The sequence below is a fragment of the Stenella coeruleoalba genome, assembly GCF_951394435.1.
Source record: "Stenella coeruleoalba genome assembly, chromosome: 5".
Lineage (NCBI taxonomy): Eukaryota > Metazoa > Chordata > Mammalia > Artiodactyla > Delphinidae > Stenella > Stenella coeruleoalba.
The window spans coordinates 47,641,026-47,657,686 of NC_137150.1; the positions used below are offsets into that span (position 1 = coordinate 47,641,026).

General features: G+C 38.3%; 1 protein-coding gene across 35 annotated transcripts in view; it reads left to right on the forward strand.

The window, feature by feature from the left end:
* Positions 1-16,661, forward strand: part of LOC307187328 (uncharacterized protein) — a 666,419-nt gene that overhangs the window by 532,673 nt on the left and 117,085 nt on the right. For 14 of the 35 annotated variants that reach the window (XM_079923250.1, XM_079923249.1, XM_079923237.1 and 11 more), the window contains exons 5-6: positions 1,206-1,269; positions 3,024-3,191. The exons of the other annotated variants lie outside the window; for them this stretch is intronic. In XM_079923250.1, coding sequence (XP_079779376.1) covers positions 1,206-1,269; positions 3,024-3,191 — 232 coding nt within the window. The remainder of the gene's footprint in view (positions 1-1,205; positions 1,270-3,023; positions 3,192-16,661) is intronic. 35 annotated transcript variants of the gene reach the window in all.

Sequence of the window (16,661 nt, forward strand, 5' to 3'; positions counted from 1 at the left end):
AACTATGTCTGATTACAGTAATTTTCTTTAATCTAAGGTTTCTGTCTCTTTTATTGCATGGTTCTTGTTCTTTCATCCCTGCTTTAATGATTCTATTTTATGAGTCCTTCCTTTTTGTGCAAGTTACTTTAAGTCCATTTTTTTGAAATAGGGTATAAATAATGAATAAGACAGTCAATGAGGCAAGTTAAACTTCTTTTGAAATTTTGAAGCCTGATTGAATTGTCAAAAAGAAGGATAGCTCATATAGTGCTCCTAGTAATTGCGCTTTGATAAAATTATAACTGTCCGATATTGTATTGCCAATACATATTATGCATATAAATATTACATGGAATATTCTTTAAAAGTTAACATATGTGTCAGTATTAAAAATAAGTAGCATTTACATGGAGAAAGAATCTGCTTTTTATAAACTGCCTAGAATATATGCTTGAACCAAATAATAGATCACTTTTTCCTCTTTAGTCATCATAATGGAAGAGTAAGGAGGGGAGAAGGAATAACTGTTTTGAAAGTAGGAAGTGTAATGACTGATGTCTTTCTACCCCTGTTAATGATTAAGAGCACAGGCTTTACAGCTGTCAAACCAACCTGCGTAGGAATCCCAGCACTACCTCTTAGTGACTGTGTAATCCATGGAGGAGTTACTTTTCTTAAGCCTCAGGTTCTTTATATCCAGAGTGCAGGTAATAATATCCACCTCATACAAGCTTGGCTCTCTGTACGGCTGAATGTATGCATGAGACCAATTGTTTTGCAGAGTGTAATTTTCCGAATCTTAATATCCATCCTCATTTAAGTGGATGATCTTGATCTTGAGATTCTGGAAGAGAATAAAAATTGGAAACCTATGTGAAACAAGCTAGCTGATTATGGAGTAGCTCAACTAGGAGAGCAGGTTAAAAACCCAGATGATGTGGGGCAAATAAGAAATTCTGAACCCTGTGTGCAGCCCATCAGTTGCAATGAGGCCTCAGGGAGTTGTAACGTCTGAAACTGTAGATGCTGTTGCTGTACTGTGAAGCACTACAGCACTGGTGGGCTCTCTGAATTCCCATTCCACCCAGTACACGTGGCAATAAAGTGCAGCACATGGTACCCACATCAGAGCAATAGCTACATCTTCAAAGTAATATTTTAATGACTTCTGTAGCCTGTATTTGGGAAGACTATTTTAGACCTTGTGTTTTGTCTTTTTCTAGATTAATGCACCTTCCCCTTCAGCTCCCTGCATTTGGGGAGATCTCTTTCACAGTGTATTTCCCGGTGAGTATTTTATCTATTTCAGAATGCCCTGAGGGAACCTTTGATCCAAAATGTAAGGGCAGCAGCAAAAACCAGAATCAGGGTGTCTGTGGTGGTGGGAGAAGTTTGCACGTGTTCAGGAGGATGGATAAGGGCAGTTTGTGGAAAAGGTAATGTTTCCTTCTTTCCCATGTCAGTCTGGTTGCTGATTTTTTTTTAGGTTCCATCATCTTTGGCAAAGACGGGCTTTTGTCACAAAACTGGAACTGAACCCTGTGTTGCTTGGGAAGTTTGTAGGGTCTTTGTTCCCTTCTGTTGACACCCATATCTATTGACATTTGCAATGCTGTTATTTAAATTTTTCATTGCTCAGGTGACCAGAGCACCATATCAAGATGCAAATAAGGGAGCATTTTTTATATTTAATATTACGTCAGCCTTTCCTCCTCCTCCTACCATTTCTACTGACAGTACAGAATATTTTGTTATAGGACAGGGAGTGAAATAGCGGAGTATGTCTTTCACTTCAACAGGACCCTGTTCTAAGAATTCTGTACACCTTATATTGGGTTATATAGATTATAAAGTACAGATTAATAGCCAACCAGCCAAATTACAATGCACCAAAGACTTAATGCCATCTTAAAACCTCACCATGGAAAGCAAAACTCTGAGTAGACACTTTAGTAAACAAATCTAGAAAAAGTTCAATTTTACTTGCTTGTAAGAAATTATGAGCATGCAAATATCTAAAATTAAGCAATGCTAGAGAAAAAAATAAATTCACTTTTCAAAAATGATTAAAGTCTAGAGTGAATTTGCTATCCCACAGTAATTTGCTAAACTGAAGCAGGAGTTATTTTGGATTGAGTTTGTTACATAGCTCACGCATGAAATGATCTGTTGCTTGTTCTCCTGAAGCTGTTTTCACACTCAGAAACAGGAGTGTGTGTGTGTGTGGGGGGGGGAATGTATTCTGTCTGAGGCATTGTAAAAATATTGAAACCTCCGACTGAGGTATTTTGTAGAGGTATCCGACTACAACTTGTCATTGACACTTTACGCGCCAATAATCATTAAGCCCAAATCGCAGATGTTTAGCTTTCAGAATTATTTCTTACTGTAGACTTGGGTTCAAAAACCTGATTCAGGCACCTTGAGACCATCACTCATGTGATTATACTGCCATCGTGTGGTTTCAGAGATCCCTTTCAATTTTGAAAAAGCATCAAAAGAAACGGTCTCTGACAAAGTATCCAAGTATTGTCTCTGTTTTACTTGTTTGCTTGTCCTCTGTCACAATACCACATATAGTCCATGGATGACCACAGGTAGTAGGACAGGGGGATGGCAACAGAGAAGTGGCAGTATAGGTAAGATTCTAATAATCCTGCAAAATTTGCCAGGGATTCAGCTTCTGCCCAGTGAATGCATCAAGATGTTTGTAAAGCTATTCCGCCTTTATGGACCTTTTCTGCGTAAATGTGGCATTTACTATGCCCAGAAAAAATCTGAAAAATTCCCTATAGTTATCTATAGGCAAGTGGATCTCAAACTGAGGTCCTCAGAACAGCAGCATCAGCTTCCCTGGAGAACTGGGTGGAAATTCAAATTCTTCGGCTCCATCCTGTGCTGAATCAGAAACTACAGAGGTGGGGCTCAGAAATCTGTTTTTAACAAGCTTTCTAGGTGATTCTGATGCTTGCTAAAGTTTGAGAACCACTGCTATAGACAATTGTAACTGTCCTATGGTGGATTAACACATATTTCCCTAGATAGAGCTAAATTTAGCAGCACCTTCTCCTGGCCCCTGAAAAATTCCGAAGGAAGATGGGAGAGAAGGACCCTAGGATTTCCCATGAATATATTCACCCAGCACCCCAATGCCACCCTGGGAAGGAAGATGCAGAGCATCTCTGTGAGGTCTTCTTTCTCATCAGCTGGTATGTCAACGTCTCTTTAACTGAAGAAGATGCTAGAGTCAATCAGGAACAAATCTTTCAGTCTTTGGGGATTATTGGATATACTGGAGCGTTCGTCTGAGTGGATATTGTATATAAGTCCACTTTTTCAGACATTAAAAATACAGTTTTAATAGATAGCTAGTGGGAAGCAGCCGCATAGCACAGGAAGATCAGCTCGGTGCTTTGTGACCACCTAGAGGGGTGGGATAGGGAGGGTGGGAGGGAGGGAGGGAGACACAAGAGGGAAGAGATATGGGAACATATGTATATGTATAACTGATTCACTTTGTGATAAAGCAGAAACTAACACACCATTGTAAAGCAATTATACTCCAATAAAGATGTAAAAAAAAAAATACAGTTTTAAGAAGGGAAGCTAAAAATTTGAAAGGACCCCAGTCTCTAAGAAATGCTAAGGAATATTGGGATGGCATGCGGATTTCTTGCCCTGTCATAGCAGCTTCCCAACTCCACTGGCTGTGGCCATGCAGGAAGGTTGGCTCTGGGCTGCTAAGACTTCTGACCGTTTCAAGAAAAACCAAAAATAAAAATATTCTAATTTTAAGTGTGAGTTCCATTTTAAGTGAATGTCTGATTTAAAAAAGTGAAAACATATTTACCTTTATGATTCAGTCTACTGACCTCCCAGATTATGATCTCTGGGATCCACAGGTAAGGAAAACTGTAGATGTCAACCTCAACACATGTTTATGACCACATTCATATCTTATACTTAAGTGATATGTGTCCGTGTGTTTTCTTCTCTGTGTGTGTGAATACATATATACAAAGCATGCAAAGCCAGTGTCTCAACACGTGAGGGAAATACTCTATTCAGCAGTGAAGTACCTTCAAACTGAATAAAGGTCAATAATCTGAAAGAGCCCTGAATTCAAAAAATACGTGCTTTGAGAGGAAAATAAATGCTAATTCTACTAATGCAAAGTATGCTTTGACAACATTTTAAAATTTTATAAATTTCACAGCACACCTAGAATAAAAGTAATGAGTATATACAAATTACTTGCAGTGTGACTTATTTTTAGGACATATAAAGTACTTCAAAAATATAAAGCCATGAATAAATTTAGGCACTCATCTGGAGACAAAAATCATGTTTTAATTATATATGCATATATACACACATATGTTATCCCTGGCTCTGAAAGGAGTACTTAATAAGTGGCTTCTGAACAAATAGAAGTTTAAGTATTGGTTCAGGTATTATCAAGTGAATTTTCTTTACCAGGCAGACTCTCTCCTGCTCTGACCCTCACTGTGGTCACTGCATCCAAGATTCAGAGAATGCTGCCTTACTTATTTCACTGCAACTTGTAGACTTTCTGAAAGACTTTAAGGTAAAACCAACTTTAGATAGACTCTGCTTTTCTCTTTAGTTTCTTTCCAAACCTAGTAAAATTCCAGTGGCTCCACTTCTGACGGTATCTTTTAGATTGTCTGATAGGAGAACTAGTTCTAGAGTAGGTTATGATATTCATTCTGAGGTGAAGATCATTGTAGTCACTGGAGGCCGATGCCTGATATACTCCTACCCTTTTGTATAGCAACAGGCTCTCTTGGGGAGCTAGTTCTTTAGATGTATTGCCAGATTTAATGAAGATTCCCTCACTGAGGTCTCTTGCCTTGTAGTGGACCATGGTGCCTAGGATTCGGGCCATGGGAATCATTTACTTCTTCTCATGGATTTTTGGGTTTCAAGAGTATCTCCTAAAATGTACATATTCTTGGGAGGGATGAAAACATGATGTTTTCCGCATCCACTCAGCGAATATTATTGGGAATTTGTCATTGGAACTGGAGGGAGCCGTGTGGATATGTTAAAGACTTCTACATGGTTCCTGACCAGAAGCACAGAAACCAGGAAGAAAAACAAATAATTGCACAACGGTATACTTAAGGTGTAAAAAATGCTTGTAATTCACTGAGAAAACAAATAAACAAACAAAAAAATCTGCCCCAAAGGATCTATAATGGTTGGACAGGTAGTTAATATTTGAACTGGGTTTCACAAGATTAATAGGCACTTACCTGGTGAAGGAGGAGGAGATACAATGTGAAGAAATGCTGGTCATTTCTTGTGACTCGAGTGTTTGTCAACCATCGGATCTTTGAAGCATAGCACAGGGTCCCTATAGTGAATCCAATAGTTATTTTTTGCATGCAGGAGTAAATGAGTGGAAGAATGATTAGTATTGGGTTGGCCAAAAAGTTCATTCTGGTTTGAGATGGTAGGGAAAAACCCGAACGAACTTTTTGGCAAACCCAATATGTTTGTAGGGCATTGTGAGTAGTGGAAGAAATAAGGTAAAACTAGAAAAATTGGTTAGGCACAGAGACCATGAAGGCAACACTAAAGAATCTAAATTTTATTCTGTAGTTTAGTTTCATTTCTTTGTCAAGATCCACTTGCATCATGATCTGTTGAGCTACTTTTTAATTACGCAGATTCCTGGCTCTTATCACAGATTGAGTGAATCAGAAACTCTTGAAGACTGAGCAAAGAAATCTCTTGAACTCTTGAAAACTACTGCTAGAAGCAATGTCCAATTCTTAAAACATTATTTTTAAACTATTTTGATTGTTCAACATCTTAAGAGAATCTGTCGAAAGCTATGGAAATTCTCTCCAGAAAAATATATAGGCACATTCATTTTTACTAACAATTCCAGAGAGATTATGAAACCCCTGAGATTAACTCATGGGCTCAAGTTAATAACTCCTGAAACCAAGCGGGCTAACAACTAACTGAGAGAAAGTCAGATGAGAATCATCGTTACCAGAAGTTACAGTGATGGAGGGCTTTTAGATGCAGTTGAAACATACAGACAAATCCTTGCTTTTTAACAATTTTGTCTAAGACCAACCTAATTTCCTTCTGTCCATATTTACTATAAAAGAGACATGTTCACATTTAAAAGGAGAAGAATTTATGCTGGGAGCCAGGAAGCTTCTTGATCATTTCCATCTGAAGTAAAGCATTTAATGAAAAATTGGAATGTTTCAAAAGGAAAACCAAAAGTATTTATTGAGCATTTAGAAACTGATATGTTGGTTTCCCCTGTTTCAAATAACAAACAAATTTGTTGGCATTCTAGAAAGTGTATGAGCTAACTGTTTATATACGTAAAGCTTCACATATTTAGATCATATCTAAAAATCTTGGTCTCTTTCTGATAATCTAATATTTGGGAACCGCAGTACAGTTCTATTGCCTTCAAAATTGAGAGCTATATCTGCAAAAAACAACTAAAATGGTCTATTGCTGGAGATACGTCACATGGAACAAGATAAAGTCTATGAAAACAGCCTTTTAGAAAAGTCATGGCTGAACTCTAATGACCTAGATTATTTAATGCAAACATCGTGTGCAATCTTGGAGATTTAGGGCAGCCCTCCCTGTAGTCAACTAAAACAAGCCGGTTTATGTAAAACCAACATGGAAACAGTTCAGAGGCACAACTTGCTATTCTGTGTACCTGGAGCAGAATCACTGAACTTCATCCAAACCTGGAGCAGAGTCAGAAAAACGGGTGAGGGAGAGAGTGTGGTGGGATGTATGGAAAGGATTTATAAAGTGGGGAGTCTTATACAGAGTTAAGGAGTTAATAATATATTGTTAACAACATACAATATTATTCTGTAAGCTTTTAATTCTTTGGTTAACAAAGAACATCATACTGTGCTTCTCAACCTACCATTTGTTTTCTCACTTAACATTCTTTTGGAAGTTAGTGTGTATTGATGTATGTTGACTGGGTCCCTTTCTTCTGAGTGCTTAAAAGGCTACAGTTATTTGAACACGCCACAACTTTGTTCTCCATTCTCCTCAAGGAGACATATAGGTTGTCTTGGATTCTTTGCCATTACCAAGTGTTTCAAGAATGCTTCTGTGGGTGTCTCCTTGTGTGCACACGTGGAGGGGGTTCTTTAGGGTTTGTACTAAGTGTGGATTTGCTGGGTCACGGGATATTCTATCGGCAACTTTGTTTCATAATGCCAAACTGCTCTCCAGGGCAGGGCTACCGGTTATGTGAGAGGTGCAAGTGTGTTATTTTGTCGTCTAACTTGTGTCAGACTTTTCAAGGAAATATCTTTATTTGCGTTTCTCTAATTACTGGTGAGGGTTGGCATCTTTTGATGTATTGTCTCTTCAAGGGTGCTCTTCTGTGAATTGTTGCTTAATGTCCTATGCCCACATTTCTATGGGCCAAGCACTAATCTAGGCTCCTGGGATATACCCGTGAACGAAACAAAAAGCACTGCCCTCTTAGAGCTTATATCCTAGCGAGGAGAGAACAGATAATAAACAATAAAAGTAAAAACAAGTGCATTTTGTTGCAGGATAAGACGATAAGTGCTCCTGGAAAAAGTCAAAGTAAAACAGGTAAAGTAAAAGGGCTTTGGAATGCAGGGTAGGCAAAACAGTTTAGAGTAGTAAAGAGTGATCAAGGGAGACCTCGGGGAGAAGACAAGGTTTGAGTCCATTGAGAAAGTTAAGGAACAGTTAAGAAGCCAGTGTGTCAGGAATGGAGAGACAAATGGAAAAACACTGTAGAGATGAAATCAGACAAGGAGAGGGAAAGGATTGTTATATAGGGCCTCGTGGGTCATTGTAAGACACTGGCTTTTAGTTGAATAAAATGGGGGATCCGTTGAAAGGCTTTGCACAGAGGAATGACATGACCTGCCTTGTTATAAAAGGAGCGCTCACATTAAACTTTCAAATGCTTACATACTATAGTTTCTACATAATGAGGAACTTGGCTAAATCTTTTCTTCCTATGGGAACAATTTGATTAAAGATCAACTAAGACTGGGAAAGGTTGAAATGGATTACTCCTTGCGCTTGGATGAACAACTAAGGTTTAGGACTTGGACAAGCAGCGGCTGAGTTCTAACTGTGACTTTACACTTTTCGTTCCGGCAGCTCTGGCCTGTTGCCTTTGACCTAGGTTCCTTATAGCTTACCCATTTGTCACTCAGGGATAAATTTACTATTGTTGCCAACCCTATGCCAGGTCCTGGACCAGCTGTTGTTAAGCATTATCTCTAATATCTGGCAGGACAGCGTATTGTCATATTCACTGTCACCTTTGCAGAGCTAGACTAGAAGCCAAATCTGTCCAACCCCAAGTCCTTTATTGTCTTATTGCACTCTGATGTCTGCTGTGTGTGGCAGGGCAGTTATAGGATTTCTCTTAACTGGATGACAATGGGTATTAAAACAAGGTGGCACTGAATGATGCATAAGGCTACATTAAGACTTTTTAAAAAAATAATGATTTTAATGTATATAATTTCTGAAGTATTCGTCTCCTTTGAAGCTGGTATATAACAAGAGCTAGTTGTCTCTTTTCTGTTTGTTTTGATATTCACAATGAAACAAATTTGGGGAATGAATTTTAGATCTCCAAAAAGATTTATCCTAGTTCTTTGGGAAAGTAGAAGTTTCAATCCAATACGCTAATCTGATATGCTAAGGTATTATCAAAACCCAGCCTAAGTGACTATTTCAAAGTGTCCTAACAGATTTAAATTTTTGAAAGAAAAATAGTTTCTGCCCCAGTGGATTGTGAACAACAAACAATGTCTTATTTTCTTCTACCTGAGTGAGAATACTCCATAGGCTGACAGGTCTATTCTCCTCAAATACATTTGTGAATTTTTGTGCTTCGCATGACAGAACACAGATAGTCCCAGCCCCAAATGGGTTGTATCCATTTGCAAATGAAGGCAGCCACTTATGTCTCCAATTCAGGATTGTTCAACGGCAGACTTAGCCAAGGATGCTTATGTTATATTTTCCATAACCATGCAAAGACCATATAAGAGTTGTTGTTTTTTTGGGCTTCCCTGGTGGCGCAGTGGCTGAGAGTCCGCCTGCCGATGCAGAGGACACGGGTTCGTGCCCCGGTCTGGGAAGATCCCACATGCCGCGGAGCGGCTGGGCCCGTGAGCCATGGCCGCTGAGCCTGCGCGTCTGGAGCCTGTGCTCCGCAAAGGGAGAGGCCACAGCAGTGAGAGGCCCGCGTACCGCAAAAAAAAAAAAAAAAAAAAAAAAAAAGAGTTGTTTTTTTTTTCTGAGCCTAGAAGTCTATGGTAATACATATTGTCTTTAGGTACATTTTATTTTTAAACAAACTTCAAAAGAGACAGGTCAGAATAAATAATTTCAATGTCAGATTGTAGTAAGTTGCTAGGCATATCATCATTTACTGCAAATAAAGGTTCATGACTGAAATAGGGAACGTTGGATGGATGTGAAGTCAACTACCCAGTCACTAAATAGTGACATGAAGCAGTACTGCTCATGCCAGGTTTACCTTCCATCTTTGTCTGGAAGAGTTCTTTCAAGTTCACCTCAGTTGTGTGGACTTGGAATCTGGAGATTAAGATGGTATGCATGTGTGTGACTGTCTCCAGTTGGAATAACATTTTCTTCTTGCAGATCATTCTTTCTAACACGAAAAAGCAAAACAAAGCACACAAAACAAAGTTTGTTTAAAATTATATCAGATTATCTATGCTGGAAAATCTACCCCTATAAATTCATATATTAAAACGCAAAATCAGAAGATCAAGATGATCTCCCAATACATTTTCCCTCAGGATAGCCACAGCTTGAGAAAGAAAAGCAATTAGCAACCTTTATTACTTGTCTAGAAAAAAAATTTCCTCTTCAGGAATGTTACCTCTATTTGCTAGTCTGTTCTAACCAGATTTCTCTTTCTCGCATGGGAAATTTAACTGGAAATATTAGTGGCCTGTTCTTGCTTGATAACATTTCTGCATAAGCATTTAAAAGGCAAGGTTCCTATGCGAAGGAGTCTGATAAAAGACTTTCTTTGCAATGGCAAAAACACCAATTTACTTGTTCAAAATGATAAAGAGTTAAGGCCAGAGTTCATAACCTGAACTTATCCTGTGACACTCCCTCCCCCTTTCACTTGATGAAAACATGCTCGTGTGAAGTGAATTCTGAAACTGAATCCACTGAACACACTCAGAATTTGGTAACCGATTTGTACTGTGACATTCAAACATCTGCCGTGGCCGTTGCAATGTAAATAGGAAATTCTAAATGTGATTTGAATTGCCCTTTGGGGAGTTTTACACTGAGAGACGGTACATTTCCAAGGTAGCCAGTACTTAATATGGAGCAAGCCCAGTGGTCGGGTTGGAGACTGTTCTGCTTCAGAGCACAAGTTGACAGGAAACTCTGCACGCCTTCAACTGGACCGAGGGAATTTGGCGGTTGACGTAGCCATACATATTTTTGAAATAGTTTCTCTTGTTAGAAATGTTTTACATTAGCCCGTGAAAATAAGCACCTTCATTATTCACATACAGTGATTCAGTTTTGAGGTGACAGCTGCCTACATAGATCCTAGTTTACAGACTGGCATAAGCAGCGACTGGTTTTTAATTAGCAATAAGCTTTTTGTAATTATTAGAAGTCAGCCTGTCCTGTGATTGAAGTATCTACGCTAGCATATATGCTCTCATAGTAAACAGAAGGGCTCAGACCTTTCCCGTGAAATGCAACTGAGTACGTAGGTACTGCTGTGTGGCCCATTGAAAATGCATCATCAATTCAGATTTTATTGGGATGTTACCAAGACTTTTTAAGCAAGAATTAAATTCAAGGGCATTGGATTTGTATATTTTTGATATTACTTGATATAAAATTCTAGCTGTGTCTACCCATAAATAAATTCAGCTGTTGAGGTTTCTTTACAATGTGGGATTAAGTGAAGAGAAGTGCATTGCTAAAATTCTCCACTAGAGGGAGACAGCTCCCTCCTTCCTTGTGCGTCTGGGTCAGGGCTCAAAAAAAGGGTAAATATTATTATGCTATTTTTTCCCCCTCAAGTTCGTTGTTTCATATATAAAATAATACCATAAAACATATATAAATATACGATAGGTAAAAATATTTTTAAAAAATAATGGTGCAGAATTGTGTAGAGTAAAAAGCTTCCCTGCCAGTTTACAATTTTCCCCTCCAAGCCCCACCAGTTGTTTTTTTTTAACGTGAATGTGATTGCACTAAACATTAATTTTATGTCTTGCTTCTCTGTTTTATTTATAAACTATGTATTGTAGGCATCTTTTCCTGTCAGTTCACACAGATCTACCTTTTCTTCCATATGGTTCCAGAATATTCTATCCTAGGCCCCTAAAAAGATTTGTTTAATAAATCCCCTATAGATGGACATTTAGATTGTTTTCAGTATTTTGGTATTAAAAAAATGCTGTGGTAAACATTCTTTCATTTATTTCTTTGCATGGATGTGAGAGTTTCTCTGTGAGTTAAATTTCCTAGCTACATAATAGCAAGGCTTATTTATTTAAAACTTTAATAAATATTGCAAAGAGTGTCTATCTCCAGAAAAAAAAAAAAAACTGTGATTTTGAGATTTAAACTCACACTATGTGTGAAAGTGCCTTTTAGCCCTGACCCTGGCAAACACTGCCTATGTCAAACCTTATAATCTTTGCCAATCTATTAAAGGAAAAATAATATCTTGGTCTAGGTCCATGATAACTAACTTCAATGAATAAATTAAATTTAAACTTGAAAAAGTTGTGAAAATTTGCTTTACATGTTTTATCAGAAGATGGACATAGGATGACCGTTTGTTAATGGTTCCAGAAAAAAACATCATTGGGCAAACTGACCTGACTTCCATAAACTAGTGGTAATAAAACCAGTCCTAGGTCCAAATATTTAAAAATTTCCACAAGACTTTTATATCATTTGACAAAAATTATTATAAAAAATCTGTAAAGGAAGGTGGGTGGGTATTATTATTTTTAACATCCAGGTGAGAATGAATCTTTTTAATGATCACTATTGTGATCTCCAGCATAAGAACTTCAGTAATGAATCTTGAATCTAAAAGTGAATCTTACTTCACCTTCTAAGCCTGTTTCTCCCTTTCTCCTTAGAGACTGTCTATCACAATTTGCCCATTCTTTTCTCTCCATTCTAAACTACAGCACCCACCCTTTCCTCTTCGTTTTTAGCAAAGAACAAAATGCCCAGAATTTAAATGTCAAGTATTTTTTTCCTAACAAATATTTTTGTTACTAGGTTAAACATACACCCAAGTAGCAGGTTAAAAATAATTACAACACAACTTGGCTAGTTTGTTGTACCATTTTTGTTCATTTTCCTCTGACAGAAACCCAATACCTTTCATGATAGCTATATATATCCTACCTGACCCAAAAATATCCCATCAAGGGACAAGCCCACCTTGGAAAATTGCAAAGCAGTCAAGGCTTGTCCCTTTCCCTCCCCACTCCCCATCCCCGCCCTATCCCACATTTCACCCCTTTCCTCCTTCCACCCTCCACCTAGCTGTGTTTAGCTTTATCCCAGTAATCTATACCAGAAGGGAGATATCTGAAATTCAGTGTTAGTTGACTGTAACTTCCAGGGTGTGGAGAGTACATATAAATGAAGAACTTTCAGGGCTTCCCTGGTGGCGCAGTGGTTGAGAGTCCGCCTGCCGATCTAGGGGACACGGGTTCGTGCCCCGGTCCGGGAAGATCCCACAGGCCGCGGAGCGCCTAGGCCTGTGAGCCGTGGCCGCTGAGCCTGCGCGTCCGGAGCCTGTGCTCCGCAATGGGAGAGGCCACAAGAGGGAGAGGCCCGCGTACAGAAAAAAAAAAAAAAAAAAAGAACATTCGGAGACTCAAAGGAGAGCTTTCCTTGAGGGCATAATTAGGAATAGAGAGCAGGGGATGTAGTTTTAAGCACAGAATATGTCCTAGGAGGTTTCTGTGCCTATTTATGTGGGGCATCTCTGAGTCTATGTAAATGCGAAACTCCAGTTGTAGAAAAATAGAATGGTAAAGAACCACTAGATGTACTGGGGTATCATTATTTCTTTCAATCTAATAGTTTGCTCTAGTATGTATGTGTGTGTGTCAGGGGTGTGTGTGTTTGGTTTGGTTTTGATCACCCATACTTCAAGCTTTATAATAGAAGGTTTTAAACCACATGCCAGCCCTCCTGGGTATGGGAATTCTGTTGGACTCCGGCTGATGCTAATTGAGGAAATAGCCCCCTCCTTCCCGCCCCCTTCCCCAACCAGATAAGAACCAGTGTCACTTAAGTTATCTCAATGGTTTCTTATTTTGAGGTCTCTAAATTTTTAGGTTGTTCTATATGTTCCATTTTTAGTAATGAACGAATATATTTGAAATAAAGGAGATAAATTGAGGCAGAAGTGTAATTATTGGCTGCCAATTTATGAACTTGAGAAACACGGCTGTGCTAGAAAAGGAAAATACGTAAGAATAAGGAAACATGAGTTAGTTACCTACGTGGATATGGTTTTTGTGAGAAATGAGTTATGTATATGGGGTAAATTCCTGAGTGTGAATGTTATTGTAAAAAAATAAAAATTCAATAAAAATTCATTTATACAAACCAGAAAGAGATTTGTGTAGAATAAACTGGAATTTATTTCTGCCTTGTACTGTAATTTTCTGTGTTGAAAATGTGATTTTAGATTATAAAGCTCGAGCTAGGCAGTAATTTCTTATCAGCTGTGTAAAATAACCTGTGGACTGAATATTTTTCAACTGTTGTATATTCTGTATAACAGATACTATGCATAAAATTCTCCATGCTCTGTGTTAGAGAGGTAATGAATAATTTGACAGAGGGTGAAATGCTTTTCAATATGATTGGGAAAACTATTTTAAAAATATTAAAAAGTTTTCCAGTGGTGGAAAAGTTTATGTCCAGAAGCCTAGAAACAGAGTTGGTTCATTTGACAGGCACTGGAGTAGTACACAGAAACAGGAACTATATTTTAGAAAGGAAGGGAGAGGAGAGGAGAGGAGGGTAGGCGAGGGGAGGGGAGGGGAGGGGAGGGAAAGGAAGGGAAAGAAGAAAGGAGGGAGGGAGGAAGGAAAGAAGGAAGGGAGGGAAAAGTTGATTTATTTTCCATTTTCAGCTGTCCAGATGGACTTTTGGAGGTTGAATTGTCACCAGGTGTGTCACACTGTGCAGTCCATCTCCGGGATATCCTTCCCTCTCCCTGGCTGGTTTGGAGTCAGAGGTGAAAATGGAGGTGGACTGAGCAGTTCTACCCCATGCCCTGTACACACATGCACCTTTTTTTGTCCAATAGATTCCTATAGTTTAAAATGAATAAAATTCTGGTTAATGAACATACATCTAAATATGGTATGTTTCATATACTCTATTCTAGTGTTGACTTGCAACCACTTTAAAAACATGATCCTCAAATTGCAGTTTTAGGAAAGATGCTGTATATTTCCAACCCTTGAAGATGATATAAGCTTAACTCCATAATATGAACACAGCTGATCAGCTCAATTAATTCAAAAGGAAAAAAACCCAGACCAGTTAGTGTAGGCAAAATAACTGGGTGAATAATTGAACTTTTCATGTTTCAACCAGCACTTTTGACAGCAGGTTGATGAGGTCACACGGTAAGAGATACATGAATGCATTAGTATCCTTAGGTGTGCATGTGTCTCGCTGGTATCCTTAGGTGCGTGCACGCACTGTTAGCATCCTCAGGTGCACGTGGATGTCACTTTCTATTAAGTTGCATTCTCCAGAGACCCAAAGAAATGCTCATGTGTTTCTAAGTAACTAGCTTGTGCCAGTGTTTAAAACCTTCAGATGTCACAAGAGCTTACACGTTGGCAAACTATTAAAAGGAGAAATGTCTCTAGTGTTTCTGGGATAGATCACCTTTTGTTGGAAACGCTGAATTACAGCGCATTTTGGGACGAACCTCTGAAGTGCTTATTTGCTGTTTGTGTGGAAAAGTGCATTTTTCTAGACTAATTTTCAAAAAGATTTTGTTTGGAAAAATCAGTACTTTTATGGAGATATCAAGACTAGTAATATTGAATTGTCATACATTTCTGGGCTGGTAGACAGAGTTCTCTCTCCTCCCAGATCTGAAGCAGAAAGTAAATAAGAACTATAACCTTCTAAAATATTAAGATCAACATTATATCATCAATATTAGACATTTTCCAACATCTAATCTTCATTTATTTTGGTTTTAAGCTAAACTTGAAGACTGGATTTTATAAGTATTTTTAAAAATCATATACACATTTTAGTTTTTACCTAGCTAAAACTCACTGGAAAAAGAAGAGCTGGTGTCATATACCAAAAACAATAATGATCTGTTATTATTTAAACTTCCAAGTCTTTCTTTCCCTCAGTTGTGGATCCACACTGCCTCAATTCAGTTCAACCAACATTTCATAGAATTGCAGTTTAACTCATGACATGATGAGATTTAACACGCTCGCAAAATTCTCACTTGATGATCATGTTTGGCCTGGCCTTAGCTCTCCCGTAACCTCACTACACTTCCTTCACTTACCAAAAATTGTCTTATCTGGAACAAATATTTTCCCTTGTCTCCCCATAGCAGCCTTTTCATTCCCTCTCCTCTACCCTTATCTTGCTCTAAATTCTGCAAGTAAGCCAATTAAAACAATATAATCTAATCTGATTCGGTTGTCCCAAGGAAATTAAGACAACATTATCCATGTCTCTGAATAGTTCCTCTCTTGTCTCACTCATGCTCTTAGAAAAACTTCAGTCCCAAGAACTGTGCAGTTAGCAAGCTCTCAGAATGACCCTACTTATTCATCAAACCATTTGAAATCATGGCAAAGTTTGTTCCTCCATATTTTATTAAACTCAATTAAGTAATGGAATCTTTTGTCATCAGTCTCAACTTCATCTTCCATGGAAAACCCACTGCACTTTACAGTTCATGAGATGCCAACCATTCATTTCTCTGTTGAAGGTAATTTGATCTATGTCTTGCTCTAGTTAAGATGCTCATGTCTTCCAGCATTTTTGACTTGGAGTTAGAGGCTAAGGTCACGTTGACAATGGTAATCTGTCTCTCTGCAAGCAAACAATGAATCATCATTTGGATTTTAAGACTATGGTAAGCTTTGACTTGGCAGCCTGGTTCAAAGGTTGTCAGCAGAATGTATGAAAGTGGCCTGCATCTGGAACCTCTGCTCACAGATGTCAAGGATTCCCTAACAAGGCCACCAATATAGTCGTGAATAATTGGTAAGAAGGAGGGGTGGTTAAAGAAGCATCAGGCCCATGCCCTATGTAGACTGGATTGATTTGATCTAGACTTAATAATATTAAAAGCTCTTCTAGTCATTCCCAGGACACAAATAAAAATGCTTTCAAATTATTAAGAAAGACTGTGACCTATTCAGGACAATATGTAAGGAAAGAGTGATAACATGAAGTAGTTCATTTCAGTCCCTGACTTTGGACCAAGGAAACTGCCATTTGAAAGGGAAAGAGCTTCGTGGAGAGTTGCAATATTTTATTACTAATTGAATTGACGTTTGTTTTGGAGAGTTGGCAGGTGAAGTGGC